The sequence below is a fragment of the Podospora pseudocomata genome, chromosome 5, assembly GCF_035222375.1.
Source record: "Podospora pseudocomata strain CBS 415.72m chromosome 5, whole genome shotgun sequence".
In the NCBI taxonomy this organism is placed as follows: domain Eukaryota; kingdom Fungi; phylum Ascomycota; class Sordariomycetes; order Sordariales; family Podosporaceae; genus Podospora; species Podospora pseudocomata.
The window spans coordinates 4,377,789-4,394,115 of record NC_085889.1 but is presented as its reverse complement, the minus strand read 5'-3'; the positions used below and the strand labels follow the sequence as shown (position 1 = coordinate 4,394,115).

At 53.0% G+C, this 16,327-nt stretch overlaps 8 protein-coding genes across 8 annotated transcripts; 3 read left to right on the top strand and 5 right to left on the bottom strand.

Moving 5' to 3' along the window:
- Positions 1-6: 6 nt before the first annotated feature.
- Positions 7-1,647, bottom strand: QC762_511040 (uncharacterized protein). Its single transcript, XM_062891501.1, has 4 exons — positions 1,260-1,647; positions 1,072-1,195; positions 434-1,015; positions 7-381 (listed from the first exon to the last, which is right to left on the bottom strand). The coding sequence occupies exons 1-4, from the start codon at positions 1,497-1,499 to the stop codon at positions 68-70; spliced, it is 1,260 nt and encodes a 419-aa protein (XP_062742858.1). The 5' UTR covers positions 1,500-1,647; the 3' UTR covers positions 7-67.
- Positions 1,648-1,766: 119 nt separating this feature from the next.
- Positions 1,767-4,073, top strand: QC762_511050 (uncharacterized protein). Its single transcript, XM_062891502.1, has 4 exons — positions 1,767-2,463; positions 2,517-2,730; positions 2,789-3,174; positions 3,238-4,073. The coding sequence occupies exons 1-4, from the start codon at positions 2,206-2,208 to the stop codon at positions 3,889-3,891; spliced, it is 1,512 nt and encodes a 503-aa protein (XP_062742857.1). The 5' UTR covers positions 1,767-2,205; the 3' UTR covers positions 3,892-4,073.
- A 29-nt stretch (positions 4,074-4,102) lies between these two features.
- QC762_511060 (uncharacterized protein) lies at positions 4,103-5,851 on the bottom strand (the record flags this gene model as incomplete). The annotated part of the gene is made up of 6 exons (XM_062891503.1): positions 4,103-4,430; positions 4,481-4,691; positions 4,743-4,799; positions 4,865-5,178; positions 5,238-5,364; positions 5,428-5,851. The coding sequence occupies 6 exons, from the start codon at positions 5,849-5,851 to the stop codon at positions 4,103-4,105; spliced, it is 1,461 nt and encodes a 486-aa protein (XP_062742856.1).
- On the top strand, positions 5,237-9,035 carry QC762_511080 (uncharacterized protein). The gene is made up of 3 exons (XM_062891505.1): positions 5,237-5,561; positions 5,626-8,606; positions 8,667-9,035. Exons 2-3 carry the CDS (start codon positions 7,911-7,913, stop codon positions 8,955-8,957), a joined length of 987 nt encoding a protein of 328 aa, XP_062742854.1. The 5' UTR covers positions 5,237-5,561; positions 5,626-7,910; the 3' UTR covers positions 8,958-9,035.
- On the bottom strand, positions 6,298-7,679 carry QC762_511070 (putative secondary metabolism biosynthetic enzyme). Its single transcript, XM_062891504.1, has 2 exons — positions 6,752-7,679; positions 6,298-6,687 (listed from the first exon to the last, which is right to left on the bottom strand). Exons 1-2 carry the CDS (start codon positions 7,470-7,472, stop codon positions 6,509-6,511), a joined length of 900 nt encoding a protein of 299 aa, XP_062742855.1. The 5' UTR covers positions 7,473-7,679; the 3' UTR covers positions 6,298-6,508.
- On the bottom strand, positions 9,008-10,417 carry QC762_511090 (uncharacterized protein; the record flags this gene model as incomplete). Its single annotated transcript, XM_062891506.1, has 3 exons — positions 9,008-9,520; positions 9,577-10,107; positions 10,169-10,417. The coding sequence occupies 3 exons, from the start codon at positions 10,415-10,417 to the stop codon at positions 9,008-9,010; spliced, it is 1,293 nt and encodes a 430-aa protein (XP_062742853.1).
- A 306-nt stretch (positions 10,418-10,723) lies between these two features.
- Positions 10,724-12,688, top strand: QC762_511100 (uncharacterized protein; the record flags this gene model as incomplete). Its single annotated transcript, XM_062891507.1, has 4 exons — positions 10,724-10,805; positions 10,867-10,947; positions 11,001-11,146; positions 11,195-12,688. The coding sequence occupies 4 exons, from the start codon at positions 10,724-10,726 to the stop codon at positions 12,686-12,688; spliced, it is 1,803 nt and encodes a 600-aa protein (XP_062742852.1).
- On the bottom strand, positions 10,866-15,238 carry QC762_511110 (uncharacterized protein). Its single transcript, XM_062891508.1, has 5 exons — positions 15,079-15,238; positions 13,670-15,018; positions 13,121-13,618; positions 12,738-13,042; positions 10,866-12,575 (listed from the first exon to the last, which is right to left on the bottom strand). Exons 1-4 carry the CDS (start codon positions 15,164-15,166, stop codon positions 12,851-12,853), a joined length of 2,127 nt encoding a protein of 708 aa, XP_062742851.1. The 5' UTR covers positions 15,167-15,238; the 3' UTR covers positions 10,866-12,575; positions 12,738-12,850.
- Positions 15,239-16,327: the final 1,089 nt, after the last annotated feature.

The following is a 16,327-nucleotide window of genomic DNA, read 5'->3' as shown; positions in this document are numbered from 1 at the left end:
GCTCTAGGTAGGATAGTCGAAGCCTTCCACGGAATTTTCAGTTGCTCTTCCATCTCTCAAGAATGAGCTATGCCACTCTCAAGACGATTACCGAGTCTTCATACTCCTCCCTATACTTCAAAATCTTGACCACTTCGAACCCTGTTGAGCTTGCAAGTCTCCGCCATTCCGCCTCGGTACGTTCCATGGCCGCCAAACAGACAGCCATTGTCATGTCTCCCAACGTCACCCTCCATGGAGCCCCAACGCTTGACACAACAATGTCGTCAATTAACACCACGGAGTCTTTGGACAACGCTGGCTTGAGGCTCTCAAGAATAGCTTGGCACTTGTCATCGGGCCAGTCATGGAAGACATTTCGGAAGTAGTATGCCCGGGCGCCTGTTATAGACTTGTGAGCTTAGAATATCAGGGAGAACAGTAAGAGCAATACCTTTGATGGTCTGAGAGGAAAACATATCATGAACATCTGTCTCAATGTTGTCGAACCCTGGAAGAGGATCCGTCTTGACTTGCTCAATCGTATGAGGGAGATCCTGCAGAACCACACGCCCTCGCAAGTTCGGATATCGCCGTCTCAACGCAATGCACTGGTGGCCTCGCGAGCCGCCAATATCAACAAAAACAACCGTCTCGTCGTTTGAATCCTTTGCAAACTCCTGGTCAAACGGCAACACATCCAAAAAGGTCGACCGAGGATCCCTCTGCACCGACATCCATGTGTTGAAGTGATGGAGGGTGTCCGGGTGATCCTTGATCCAATCAAACAGTGTCTGCTCGTTTTGCAGTCCCAGATTGAACGGTGTATACTTTGCGTTAGTGGGGTTGGCATAGTCGGTTTCTCGAAGAAACTGGGGAAAGGCCAGGAGGGACTGGGCAACCAGGTCAGATTGGAAGCAGATGCCAGCTCGCCCACCCTCCCACGCTAATGCTTCCGTGACATTATTGGGGGCGAACTCATCTGGCCCCTTTTGCAAAATCATGCCGACGGACTGGTAGTACCTCAACAGCCGTTCTGTCACGGAGTTAGCACGGATAGAAACTCCGGGTGTGATAGTTATGTGCTCCTACGTGTTAACACTAGGTCGACCTTCCTCTCCCGTGCAAGCTCAACCGATGAGGTGCCATTATTGACCACAAGAAACCGGAAAATACCAGTATCGACACCCACACGGGCAAGGGCTAGTTGCATCGGCTAGATGAGGTCGTGTGTCAGCGAAGCGTGTGGCTTGGAAAGGGGTTTCTCCGTGCTGACACACCGAGTAGGCAATCCTGTGAATCACATCGTTATGCGTTTCCAAGGCGAGGCTCAGTTTGGAGGCTGCGTCTCTCAGCTTACAGCGTACCGCGTCATCCCGGATTGACGCGAGTGCGTGAGGACTGCCGATGGCTGCCTCAATCTTGCCAACCAGGGCAATAGCGTCGTCAGTGGTGAAGGTCATGGTTTCGGTACCAGGGCAAAGGAAGTTACAGGGGCGAAGGAAGCATGGAAAACACATGGTCAGGTGTCATAGAAGTCAAATCGTAATATTAGCTACCACATGGCTGGGACCTACCCGTAATGCGGTGGCTGCAGGACCTACCTCGGCTAGGACCTGCGTTGAGTGGGCATTGGCTGATCTACCTGCGGATTCTCGATACCAAGAGACCACTAGATCCAGCCGTCGAGCATCGCAACAAGGAACTCTCCCTCGTGCAAGTAATACCTTCAAATTTCATCCGTCGTCTCACTCTTGCGGCGTGGGAGCTTGCTGCGCCAGGTCGTGCATTCACGGAATTGGGCGTTCCAGCACTTTTGAAGTGCAACTCGGGTCCCTCTACCGAACAAGGGGCGGCAGCCTTACTCCCAACGGCTTGTTCACCGTGAGATCCTGCACGATCATTGGCCAGCTACACATCCGCCGATTTCCGGAGGATCATGATGGTAATCTTCCCAACCAGACGGGATACCAAGGAAAAACCAAGCAGTCAGGGCGATAGCCTGGGAAGCCCTGCGGCGAAGCCAAGACCGGTCATGCCAACAGGCGAGCGTTCAGCCCTACCTGTCAGCTCCTTGATAGCTAATGGCTTGCACGGTCAGGAGGCGAACGAGTCGAGAGTAACATAAAAGCCATGTCATAGACGCTAGATTTCAAGAATTCTTCAGGTCGTTCAGACTCACCTCTCTTGTACACCTAGTGTCATCTGTCAGTCGTTTCCGTCAACATGGTTGGCAGCAGCAACGTCGTTCGTTCTCTCGTTTCCCTTTTGTGGGCCGCCTCGCCTGTCATCAGTGGGGCTTTACCAGTCCACTGGGCCGGGTTCGAGCGCCAAGAGACCGGCTGGCCTACCTCCATAGACGACTCGGTTTTCAACTCGTCTTGGCCGTCCTTTGGAGAGAAGTCCCAGAGATGGAACGCCTACATGGCTCCAAGCTTCAACCAAGTGTTTCTTCCAGAGACGGAGCAAGTCCTTTCTGAGGGGGTGTGTTTTCATCACCACAAGCTGTTGGAACACTTTCAGTTAACGCATGACAGCTTCGGTACATGACAAGCAACAACATCTCGTTTCTCGCCAAGTCAGGTGGGCATGGCTATTCTATCGAGCTCGCTGCCGCACAAAATGTGGTCATGATCAACATGGAGAAGTTCAACTACTCCAGGGTCAACGCTGACGGGACGGCCACCATTGGCAGCGGTGCCACCTTTTTGGACTTGATTCGGCCTCTGGCGGCTGCTGGAAGACAAGTCAGTAAGTCAAAGCAACTCCATCTGCAAACTCCATTCTTGATCTAACATCTTTCAACCAGCTACCGGGTCCTGTCCCTGCGTTGGGGCAACTGGAGCCATGTTGGGCGGTGGTGTCGGCAGGCTGCAGGGTCTCCACGGTTTAACAAGCGACAACGTGCGCAAGGTTCGCCTGGCTCTGTGGAACGGCACTGTGATTGAGGCTTCGGAAAAGGTCAACAAGGACTTGTTCTGGGCCGTACGTGGTGCTGGCCAGAACTTTGGCGTTGTCATCGAAACCACATTTCAGACATATCCCGCTGTGAACGGTGGGATGCACTACGAGGCAAACCTGGCCTTCAGCGTCGATAAGGTCAAGAAGATCATTGACGACATGAACGCTCTTGTCCCGCTCCCTGCGCCACTGTCTTTGATTCTGGTTGGCAGTGTTGATCCTAGCACTCTCGAGGTGAGTACCCACCTATAGGTGGTGATCTTGGATGAAAGATTAGCACTAACATGTTCGTGACAGACCATTGTGGCGCTTAACCTCGTCTATGCCGGCCCCCGGGAAGAGGGACGCAAGTACACTCGCCACTTCCAGAACTACAGCCTTTCCGTCGAAGAAAACATGTACTCTTGGGACGAGCTCCCCATCAAGGGTGCCGGTGGCATCACCTTGATCAAGTGCGCCAAGGGCCAGAACCACGTCATGTACGGCCTGGGCACCAAGCGGCTGGACGCCCCCTCATTTGTACGGCTGTGGAGCGAGTTCGGAGATTTCATCAAGGCCAACCCGGCTGCCAACTCCAGCACCTTCTTGGTCGAGACATTTGCTCAGCAAGGTATCAAGAAGCTTCCCGACGATTACAGCGCCTTCCCCCACCGTGATGGTGTTGAGCATCTCGTCGAGTTTGAAATTGCCTTTGACGACACCTCTGTTTCAAAGGCTGCGGATGCTTTTGCCAAGCGCTGGAGGGATCACTTTGCCCAGCCCAAGATTTCTGGATACAAGGAGACTCACATCTACCAAAACTATGCTCATGGCGATGAGCCTCTTTCACAGCTGTACGGACGCGAGAAGTGGCGCCAGCAGCGCCTCACCGCGGTCAAGAACAAGTTCGACCCACGCGGCGTTTTCAGCTCGTATCACCCCATTCCCCAATCTCTGGACGCTTGGCGTTGAGTTCCTTACCTAGCTGAGCGGCTCCTTCAACCCCACTGTCGACAACAATTTTCTTACTTGTAATCAGGATGGCAGATCTCACAATTTTGGCGGATTTTTAGATTCACACTTCCATAGACAGCTCTGCACACGCGGATACACATTTCTGTTTTCACAGCTTTCATCATCTAAGCAACAGTTGTAGGACAACATATACAAATTAGTTCTTTGTTCATAAACCAGCCTCAGTAATCCCGACCATGCTCCTTGTATCCCAGAACTTCACCAGGCGCAGCCCAGCTTCCTCGAACAAGGCCTTGAACTCGGAAGGAGTCCTCTCAATCCCGTTGATGGTCGCCATGAGACCAATATCCCGGTTGTGGCAATAACGGACATGGTACCCGTAATTTGCCGGGAGCGGACTCGGTGCTGCTTCAATCTCATCGCAGCCAAAAGTGGTATTCATGACGGGATCACATATCAGAATTCTTGATTTGGGGCCCATGGAAGCCTTGACAGCTTTGAGAATGCTCACGCAGTAATCATCGGACCAGTCATGTCTAGAACTGTTAGACAGTAGAGCACAGAACAAAAAGGGACCAAATCTTACAGAATTCCGCGTAGCCAGTAGACATCCGCGTTCTTCACTGGGTTTTCAGTAAAGAAATCATGGGGCATGAACTTGACTCTCCCTGCAGCCAAGGCATCAGGGGCTTTAGCCGGGAATATCTCGCGTTCGCCCCTCTCCACGTTTTCCGGCCGGTCTTGAACGACAAACTTGAGCCGGGGATAGATTGGTAGGAGTTGCAAGACGAACCCCCCTGTTGGCTGTCAGCTACCAGGTGTCTTACCATGGACGCGAAAATACGTACCAACTCCACCGCCGACATCCACAACCAGCCCATCTCCAAGTTCACCCCACGGAAAATCTACCTCCCAGTCAGTGTACTTGTTCGCCCCACCAACCTAGCATAAGCGGGTAACAATATCTCACCATACGCATGCGCAGTACCCGACGCCTGACCACCCCCCAACATAGCCAAAGCAAAGTTCTCCAACTCCGGCCTCCCTACCAGACCCTTGTGATCAAACGAGACAGGAAAGTTCGCCAACTCGGGCACACCAGGGTACCCAGGCCCATCAGAAGTGACCTGATCCGAAGGCAGTCGCTGTGTCATCCACTCCCAAAGAGGCCTGTCAGTCCCCATGGCGTGATGGAACGCCGTCTCCTCCACCTTGTAAGACGCGCCCTTCGGCCCGACAAGGTAGCGGGGTAGATGCTCCGCCGCCGCGGACACGTGCAGACCGCTGTTGCATCCGGTGTCAGTAGGCGCGTCAGTGAGGGAGAGAGGGGGGGTTCATCTTACAATAATTGCACATAAGCCCGAAGACCAGGGTTTTGCACCAGCGAAGCGGAAATGCGGTTGTTGGCGAAGCGGCCCTCGGCGACTTCAGTGAAGATGTGGATTGCGCAGAGTGTACGCAAGATACGAGCTTTTTGACGTCTCAGTTCTCTCTCTTAACTGATGGCTACTTCCTGATATCAAAAGGACTTACCCAATTTCCGGTACTCAATCTTGGTCTTTCGCCCCAAAGTCTCAACATCCAACCCCCCCTCACCCGCCTCGGCAAGCAAATCCGGGATCCTGCGCTCAGCCGCAATGAACAGAGCCCTTGATTCCATGTATTGGGTTAGCACCTGCTGGATCCGTTGGTGTGGCTCTGAGACTAGCTCGACTAAAACCCCCGAAACAGCCTCGATTGTCCTCTCGGCGTCCCAGAGCTTTCGACTGGGGAGGATCCTGGCTGTTGCTTCATGACTGTGGTGTCCACCGCTTGCTTTGCCGTTGGGAATGTTTGATGGTTCGTCAAAGACTTCTTTGCTCCACTCTTCCTTGACAGTCAGGGCCGCGTCACGGAGTAGGTCCGATAGCTTGAGGAGTTTGTCGGCGTCTTCAGATGTGCGAGGGAAACGCTCCATGATATGATTGCAGTTATTTTCGACACGGCAAATGCTGTACTTGGAAATCTGCAAGATGGACTGAATGTGCACTGACCATGAATCAATTGGCTATCTATTAACTGCTATGAACCACCGAGCGAAGGACAGACCTGAGTTCTGTGATGTTGATTTCTCAGGACAGTCAACACCAAGGTGGGTTCAGGACCCGAGTTTGTCTTGGTTTCTCGGGCAGAACCCTAACCCGCCGCCAACTGGAGGCAAAGAAAAGATGTTTAGCTATGATGACAATAGAGTAGAGACGAATGGAATGCAAGCTTCGCCTCTTCTGCAGTTGGTTTGTCTTAGCGCACATACTGGGTGCAAAGGAGGGCTCTGCGAATAAAGAACGCAACTTGGCTTAAACCCGTGCCGGGCTCATCACAACCGGTCATCGCCATCAAACAAACAGAATATATAAGCAGAGATGACGTAAAAGATGCACGGTACCAGAAGCGATGCAATCGTAAACTATGTAGGCAACAACCCTCATTGTTTACATCGTGAGATCCCCTCTTTGTGGGACAAGTGGGTAGAAATTGTGTATTCCCGCAGTGGACCCAACGCGATTCAACCCCATCTCTCAAACAAGCTTCACGCCAAGAAGCCTAATAAAAGCTTGGCCTCGGCTAGATAACTTCATTGAAACCGGACCTGAAGTTTCAATAGATCCTTCTCTACGATTTCCTTTCTCCTGGCCATCAGCTCAGGCATATCCCAAGCGCAGCTGATATATCTCCCAGCCAACCACTCCCGTCGCTCGCTGGTCAGAAACACAATGCTATCACCGGCCAGCTCAGGAGTATCATGACACACAGCTGCCGTCCAACTCTTGTCAGCTGCGGCATATAACCTCAAACGTTCTGCGGGGTGACGACCAACCTTGAACGATTTCTGCTGGCATATTGTTAGCGAGATCAGTCGCCGCTGACGCCGGGTGAACAGAGTACACCAGCAGGCCCCTGGACTCGTAATCCACCATCAGATACTCGGACAAACGCAGAACCGCCAGCTTAGACGGCTGATAGGCACTCGCACCGGGGGTCAGCGCCAGGGCTCCGACCGAGGTGAGATTGACAATCGTCTTGTCCTTGCTCTTCAGGATAAGAGGTAGAAGCGCACGAATGACCCAGTAGACACCACGCACGTTGACCTCCCACGTCAACCACCAGTCATCCTTGTCCCCTTCGCCCAATGGCACAAATGGTGCCAGGTATCCCGCATTGTTGACAAGAATGTCAATGTGCCCCCACCTAGAGGCCAGCTCCTGGGCGCATGCCTCGATGGTGTCATGGTTGTTGACGTCCAGCCGGAGGATAAGAAATTCAACGTTGTCTCTTCCCGCCTTTGCAGCTGCTTGGAGGGCCTCGGCATGGGTGGCGGATACGTCCCCGCGGGCGGTGATGGCGATGCGATTGGCCCCCGCCTTGGCGTAAGACGCAACAATAGCTCGACCAATGCCTTTGGCGGCGCCGGTAACGAGGACTGTCCTTCCGATGCATGGCGCGGGGGTAATGCCGGAAGGATCAATCTGGGCATATGTGTCGCTGTGGGTCTGGGAGGTGAAGTTCACGCCCAGGCGTGAAGGATCAAAGGCAACCATGATGTGAATAAAAAGGGATGGAAAGGGGGTGGAAGAATCGACCTGCCTTGTTCGGAGTTTTGGATTAGGTACCCCCCCTATATGCGCGACGCTGTCGGATGTACGGATGTAAGGCGGGTGGCGTTGAACTCGGGTCCGGCCCGCTGGCTTGTACCTTGGTAGCTCATCAGCTTCTATCCTGGATTTAACGTCCGGGGATAAGGGGTGTTGGCCGAGACAAAGGAGGGGAAGGCATCCAACGCAGCCCTATGAGGCAATTGGCAACCCCGACTTTGGAACAGTGAAGGAGCGGGGTTAGGTTCTAAGAACGTGTGACAAACCCACCGTAATCTTCTTAAGACGATGTGACCTGAATGACCCGAAATCCGCAGAATCGAACACCACTATCTACAACACTCTGTTATCTTATCATTACCCATCTCGTGCATCTATCTCATCATGTCGCCCCTCCCTCATACCGGTCTTGGCCTCCTAGGATACACATGGCGCCCCAACAAGCCTTCGGATGAACAAGCCTTCGAGGCCATGAAGGCCGCCATCAACGCCGGCGCCACCATCTGGTCGACTTCTTCCGTCTACGGACTGCCCCCCGACCCCCCCACAGCCGGCCTTCACCTCCTACGCCGGTACTTCACCAAGTACCCCGAGGATGCGGAAAAGGTGACCCTTTTCATCCGGGCCTGCTTCGATCCGACAACCTACTCCCCCAGCTGCTCACCCGAGGGCGTGCGCGCCAGCTGGGAGGAATGCAACGCCATCCTCGGGGGCGTCAAGTTCATTGATGTCTTCGGCCCTGCCCGGATGGATCAGAACATCCCCGTCGAGGTGACGGTCGGTGCTCTCAAGCAGCTCAAGGACGAGGGCAAGATCGGCTCTGTGGGTCTGTCCGAGGTTCGGGCCGAGACGATCCGCAAGGCTGCCGCTGTGGTGCCCATCACCCATGCCGAGGTTGAATTCTCGCTCTGGAGCAGTGAGATCCTTACCAATGGCGTGGCCAAGGCGGCTAAGGAGTGTGGTGTTGTACTGCTGAGCTACGCTCCTCTTGGATACGGCTTCTTGACGGGTCAAATCAAGAAGGTTGAGGATATTCCTCAGGGAGATAACAGGCATATGTTTGGAAGATTCCAGCCCGAGGTAAGGGACCATGAGTTCTTCCCACGGTGTTATTATTACTGATACCCCCTTTTTTTATAGAACTTTGCCAAGAACCTCGAGCTTGTTGACAAGGTCAAGGCGTTTGCCGAGAAGAAGGGGGTGACGCCGGCGCAGCTCGCACTTGCTTGGATCAGGTCCTATTCCAACACTGGTGACGTCGGTGAAATCATTCCTATTCCGGGAGCTACCCGCGCGGACCGTGTCATTGAGAACTCGACGGTTGTGGAGATCACCACGGAGGAGAAGGAGGAGCTGGACAAGATTGTCAAATCTTTCCCTATCGCTGGACATCGCCAGATTCCCGGCGCTGACCACTTCCTCTGGACTTAACTTTAGATTTGCGAAGGCTTGTATTGAGATGATTGAAAAATAGGTACACATTATCCGGTCCATTCCGCCTCAATAAACCACATGTGGCTGTTTTCTGGCTTCCACGCCCCCGTGAACTTGTACCGCTCATCAGCCAGTCTGAACAGCTCGCTCCAGTCATCAATTTCCCTCTCCCTTGCGTTCACTGTTACCTGGTTGAAGGCGTCCATGGTGCGGATGTTGCGTTCCTGTAGGTAGCTTGCCGTCAGTGGCTCTGGCAGTGTGCCGTCGTTGATGACCACCTTTGCTCCTTTGCGCAGCGCCGGTCGCAGCGCCCGAAGTATCTTGATGTTGTACTTGTCCGAGAAACCGTGGAATATCCATCGGAAGAAGTAGACATCAGCCACAACCGTCTGCGGCTCGAAAAAGTCATGTACAGTCCGTGTGACCCTTTCTTCAAGGTGAGCTGGCATCGGTCCCATAGCCTCTGGCTTTCTCATGCCCTCCGTGTCTTGCACCACAAATTTCAGCTTGGGAAAGGCCTCCGCTATGGCGAAAGAGACGAACCCTTGGTTCCCGCCCATCTGTTCTCGCTATCAGTACTCCATCCCTCAGCACCGCAGCGTGGAAAAAGACTTACATCCACAACCGTAGCCTCCCCCAACTTCCCCCAAGCATACCCCCTCACCGTATGCCCCACCGAAAACCCCTCATTTCCACTATGCAGCTTCATCGCAAGGTTATACCTCCTCGCCTTCTCCGGCACCGACTGCAAGTAATCGTACCACGGCAAGCTCTGCTCAAACGCGTGATTCACCGCCGTCTCCGTCGGCTCCTCGCTCCCAGGCCACTTCTTCATCGCGTCAACAACGTGAGCAGCTGGCTTCCACAGATCACGACACATGTACCCAACCCAGTTAGCCATCGGTTCATCCTCCAGCAACATCCTCGACACGCTCGTGTGAGCGACGAAACCTTTTCTCGGCTCGATAAAGATGTGGTTCAGCATCGCGTGGCGGATCAAGCGCCGGAGGTTCATGACGCCGATTTTGAAGTCGTTGGCGGCGACGACTTTGGCGGTTAGGTCTTCGAAGGAGATGGAGCCGGTGAGGGGGACAAATTCGGGGACGCGGAATTCCCAGATCGCTTGGAGGGAGAGGTTGTTTATGAACTGGTGACTTTTGTCAGTTTTGGAGGCAGGGTGGAGAGGAATGGTAGGGGGCACGGCTTACATCCCATGACAGCCATGAAAGTCCCTGCTTGGGACCGAGGGTGAGGTCGTGGAGCTCTTTGGTGGCTGCGATTAGGTCTACCCTTGCCGTGTATGCCTCGCCGGCGGACTCTGGGATGGGAAAGTCGACTGCGCCGTCAACGTCCCACGATGGTGCTGTGAGATTGTGGGAGGCTAAATGGTCCGTTACGATCTTGGTCTTTTCCAGGATGGTGTGTGAAAGCTGGGCAAGTCGAGCGTTGGATGTCATGGTGGGCGCTGATGATAAGGAGGTCAGTATGGTGTAGTCGTCTCATTCATTCTAGCGAGGCTCTGTGAGAGTGATGTTTATCACTTACAGTGGTGATGGACCCGAGTTGTGGATTTGTAGACCCCGAGTGAGACGTTGAAAACACCACTGCGGGGTTGAAACACAGCGTGCGGAGACGGTGATGAAATGCGTCTGAAATAGTTGGTGAGATCATTTGCAAGTAATCGCGTTTGGTAACAACAGGGTGCTTCATCGTCCATTCCAGAGGGTACCAGTGGTACATGACCTAGGCGTCGACCATCCATCATGGTGCAGATTGAAACCGATGTTCTCATTGTGGGCGCCGGCCCAGCAGGAGCAAGCCTTGCATGCTTCTTGACCAACTACGGTGAGCATAACGCGTGAAAGCATTACACCAGACAGCGAAAGCTAACAGTGCGCAAACTTAGGGGTGACGGGATTGATCATAAGCAAGGCGTCGTCGACTGTGAGGACGCCCCGGTCACACTACACAAACAATGCAACCTTTGGCATGTACATGAAGCTTGACATCTATACACGAACTTAAGCTAACAGAGTCCAGAATGCCTTCGCGATGTTGGACTCGAGGAGGAATGTCGTCAACTTGCAACTCCCAAGGAACTGTTGATGTACTCGAGAATTTGCACCACCATGGGGGGAGAGGAACTCTCCCGGACGTACAACTGCGGGACAGATCCGAACAGATATGTGCGTCTCCCAACTGACCGCCTGCAGAACGGGTACTGATTGCCATAGGGAGAGTTCAAAAAGGCGAGTCCATGCGAACAGGCTGATCTCCCTCAGTCAGTGCTAGAGCCCATCCTTCTCCGCGTAGCAACACAAAACGGCTTCCACCTCCGCTGGGACTGCCAATTTGTCTCATTCCATCAAGACGAAACAACCTCCAAAGTCCACTCCGTAATCCAAGACGTCCTAACCAACCAGAAAATCACCGTCATCTCCAAGTTTCTCTGTGGTGCCGACGGGGCACGTAGCGTGGTAGCCCGCGAGCTACAACTCCCCTTCAACGACACCCCCGGCGGCGGCCTCGCCCTCAACGTCTTTGTCGACGCAGACCTCAACCACCTCCTCACCCCCCACTCCCCAGGCCTCATCCATATTCTCCTCCACCCCACCAAATCCCAACCAGACTTCTGCTCCCTCGCCATCGCCCGCTTCGTCAAACCCTTCACCCAATGGGTCTTCGTCATGCTCGCCAAACCAAACATCACCGCCATCACCGCCACCCCATCCGAAATCCTCTCCCACGTCCACGACCTCATCGGCGACCCCTCCGTCAAAGTCACCCTCAAACGCCTCTCCACCTGGAAAATCAACGAGACCTACGCCGAAAGATACACCACCCCCGGCAAAAACAACATCTTCTGCCTAGGCGACGCCGTCCACCGCCACCCCCCCTTCAACGGCCTAGGCTCCAACACGAGCATCCAAGACGCGTACAACCTCGCGTGGAAAATCGGTTTCGTACACCAATCCCTTGCTTCCCTTTCCCTTTTGGATTCCTACACCGCGGAGCGACAGCCTATCGGTAAAGCAATCGTCAAACGCGCCAACGACACAGGTCGTATGCACGCCAAACTGTTTTCTCTTCTCGGTGTCCCCAACCCGGACACAGCCGACAAATTGCAGGTCCTATCCCGTCTGGGTGATGACACAGCCCAAGGCGAGGAACTACGTCTCGCATTCCAGAATTTGGTCGAGGGGTTGGACGTGGAAAGACACGGTTTCGGGATAGAGATGAACCAGCTCTACCAGTCTGATGCTTTGTACCCCGATGATGAGACTGGCCCCCCTCCGACCAACACAGGACCTCCCGAACACGCCGATCTTTACTATCGCGAGAGTACCTACCCCGGCTCGAGGCTTCCACACGCCTGGCTGAGAGCTCCAGCAGCGGGGTCGAAGGAACCGATGATTTCGACGCATGATTTGGCTGGGAAGGGGAAGTTTACCCTCTTTACTGGGATTGGTGGCAAGAAGGGATGGGTAGAGGCGGCCGGGATGGTGAAGGGGTTGTTGGGGGTTGAGGTGGTGGTTCACAGTATTGGGTGGAGGGAGGACTACCGAGATGTGTTTTTTGACTGGGGTAGGAAGAGGGGCGTCGGGGAAAGGGGTGCTGTTTTGGTGAGGCCTGATCGGGTGGTTGCTTGGAGATGTGATAATGTTGGGGGTGGTGATGGCTGGGGTGAGAAGCTGACGCGGGTTATGGCGCGGATTTTGGGGCGCTGATGAAATGCGCCGGGACTGCTGATGGGGACAATTTTGGTGAGATGGGGATTAGTGTTGCTTTGGATCTATTTTGGCTTATTTGTTGTTCAACGAATGGGGACCTCCAATAAGCTTGTGAACTGAATGGCCTTGGACCGAAATTCTGAGCGATTGCGCTGGGAGTCAAGCCTCCAACTCGGTGATAATCCCCAGTGCTGCAAGTCCATATCCCAAATTCCGAACAGAAAACCCGTATAGCCCTGTAACTACACTCCCTGGAGGCACTTCAAGTCGCTTCGTCTCAACTCTCCAGTCCTCCGGATAGGCGTCTACAACACCCCGGAACAGGTGGGATCGTCCATGGTTGGTGAAAACCTAGGGATTGAAGTGATGTTAGCCCCTTATGCTTCACAAACAAGACGGTGTGTGGTGTTTGCAGACGTGCTAACTCACCTTGAATCCAGTTAGGACTCCTTCTGTACACTCCCATGTTCTGCCAGTCTTCCGGTACTTCTGGCAAATCTCGACAGCGGTAATTCTTTCTCCCCCAGGTCCATCGATTACAAACGTGCTCGATTGAGTGTCAGGCTCAAAACACGATGAGTCGTCGTCCCATTCAGGTTCTGGTGCCCGACCGAAGCTTTGAGAGCTCAATGGAACCCCCTTGTTTTCATAAGCAAAAGTGATGGTTTCGGCCGGCTGATTCCAATATATTCTCAGTAGGCTTTTCAGATGCACACCACCTGGGCCGCCGAAATGGGTCCAGAACAGTGGTCTGAATCCCTCCGCAAATGCTTTCGCAGAGAAGAAGCACTCTTCATTCAGGTTGAGTTGAGAAGGGGGAATATCGGGGTACCATATTCCGAGAATTCTCAAGTCTGAGATATTTTCTGTGTCGCTGAGCTCGGAACTTTGCTTCTTCATGATACCAATCTCGACGATTCTGAATGCCTACAACGCCTTGTTAGCTTCACGCTTCTTTTATCAGAACCTTTCACGTACATCGGACCAGACTTCCAGTGATGAAATATTTGATACACTCCCAAGCCTCGTCGTTTTTGCAGCATCATGAGGATCGCCCAGCCAAGGGGTCAGTCCTGCCGAATCCGCAAACTGCAAAGCGTGGATACCTCTCAAACCAACCGCAACGTTGAGGCCCCGTAGATCAGCAGCGTTTAGGGTTACGGATCGCTCCCTTTCCTTGGGACCCAGGTGACCAGCGCTTTCTGTCTGCGAACTCGACACAATGGTCAAGCCGGAGATGTACGTAAAGGATCCCACATCTATGGTTGACGCAGATATTCGGACTGTCTCGTTGGGGATAGCAAGAGATTGTACGGATTTTCGGAAACATCCCACTTGCAGCGGACCCACCGTGCCGACTAGGGACTCTGCGGCACTCCCCCCGACTCGTAGAATACAGTCTGGCCGGGGCTTCAAGTGTGCCAAATGACCCCTCTTCGTAAACGCGGCGTTTGGAGTTGGACAAAGTCCCAGGATGTCTACAATAGTCAATATCTTCTGCCAGGCTTGCCCTCTGTTGCGAAGGCCGCTCCAGACATCCTCATCCGAGTCATTGCTGGTGTCGGTAATCCGGTGGTAGAGTAATCGCCAATCACGGGCCCCTTGATATGGATCTCGATGAAGTTCAAACAGGCATGAAAGGTCAGAATTTTGACCCATAAATTGAGAACGCCAAAACTGTTGACGATCAAAAAGATGCCAAAAGGATCGCGATGCCAAACGGACATGGAGGGCGTCACGGAGTGGTAAATAGCAGGCAATAACAGAGCAAAGCTCCTCCGGGAGGGAGAGGAAGGGATCGTTTCCTGACACTAGGCCGGATAACAGGTTATCGGGGGCAAGAGGAACATCGTAGACTCCGTATCGCTCACCCAGTATCTCGTGGAGGTCGACGAAATAAGGATCCGATGTGAATGGCGGCACATCAGCGGTGCTCGCGTTGGCGGTGATATCCCAAGGGAATGAGTCTTTCGATGAACACTCTGCTAACTGCGAGATTTCTCTCCAGCGCCAATCAAGCCGCCCATCGACGCACAACGACGGCCATACGAAAGACTTCAAGACACCGAACAACCTTTCAATTGGCACCGGGCTGGGGTAGATGGCCTCCTCGAGTAGCTTCCAACAGATATTGTGTACAGGGAATCCGAATTTGTTGTTGATTTCACAAAAATGGGTTCCAACCGCGTCTTGGTCTGAAATCCTGTAGCCAGGGTCGTCGTATCGCCCAGCTGGGTTTAGTGGGGCGACGAAGGAACGAGAGGCAACACGGTTCTGTTTTCCAACACCTGTGAGGTTAGTTCGGTTGCTGACTGAGCAGCGGCAGACTTTGGAACGAGTTTATTAGGGGGGGGGCCTCATGAGGTACGCGCAGTTGGGTGACTTACGGCCGCGAAATTCGTGATTCCATGATGAGGATATTGGCCTTGACTCATATATTTGCCATCCGCAGAGCGGACAATGGTATCGACCCATGGTTGTATATGTCTATGCGAGGTGTGGTGGACAAGAATAAGAACAAGATTTCTGCTTGGTGTTGTTTGTGGGAAGACCTGCGAATGTAGGCTGCAGTGCGGGGTCGGGAGTGGCTGCCTAAAAGTTGACCACAAGCACAAAATGATTGGTTAAGCTTAAAACAGACCAGGACACGCACCCCACGACTGTTATGCCATGTTGGTTCTTTTCATCTCATGGATATATCACTTGTCATGGCGCTAGACAGCCATGCTAAAAACTTTGATTTTTAATCCCCCGTAAATAATATAACGTGGTTTATAAGCGAAAGCGCCACGCAATTGATCCACACGTAACATCTCCCTTCTTCATCCTCCTTCTCTACTACTGAACATGCCTCAAAAAAACGATGAAAGTAGCATAATCTTGGCCCTCGAAGCGATGAAGAATGACCCGAAACTAAGCTTAAGAGCTGCAGCAAAGATCTATTCTGTCGATCATCGGAAGCTGGGTCGCCGCAAGCAGGGTCAGCCATCACGACGCGATATTTCAGCCAACTCGCGGAAGCTGACTACTCTAGAAGAGTCTGTTATTATTCAATATATTATCGACCATAGGGCCCTTTGGTAGTCGTACTTCCGATTAAAACGCGTAGTGAGTTCTGGTTGCCGTTTAACAAAGTTGTGCGCCCAGAGCGCGCCGACGCGTCCCGCATCGCGTTCGGTAAGCAATCGGTTGGCCATATCTTCCACACCAGACAAGCGAGGAGGAAATCCTTTCAAATCTAGCGAAGATCCAGAGGTTATTGGCGGCTGGTTTACACTTGTACGGAACACAATTGCGAAGTATGGTATTCTGGAGGTGGACATCTACAACTTTGATGAGACGGGGTTTATGATGGGTCTCTAAAACGCCAAACAACCCAACTGAAGCCTCTTCACAATCTAATATCATCAAGTCTCGGATTGCACAGCATCAGAATAGCTCTCCAACTGAGATTTTAAAGGCAGTTGACGTCCTTGCGAAAGGAACGTCCAGGATAATGCATCAGTTAGCATTATTGAAGGTAGAGAACCAGAGTCTCCGAGCAGCAAATGAAGCCCTAAGCAAGCGCCGAAGGGCCAAAAAGCAACGTGTTCGGCAAGGAGGATCACTCTCTGTACAAGATGCACGGGATTTGCA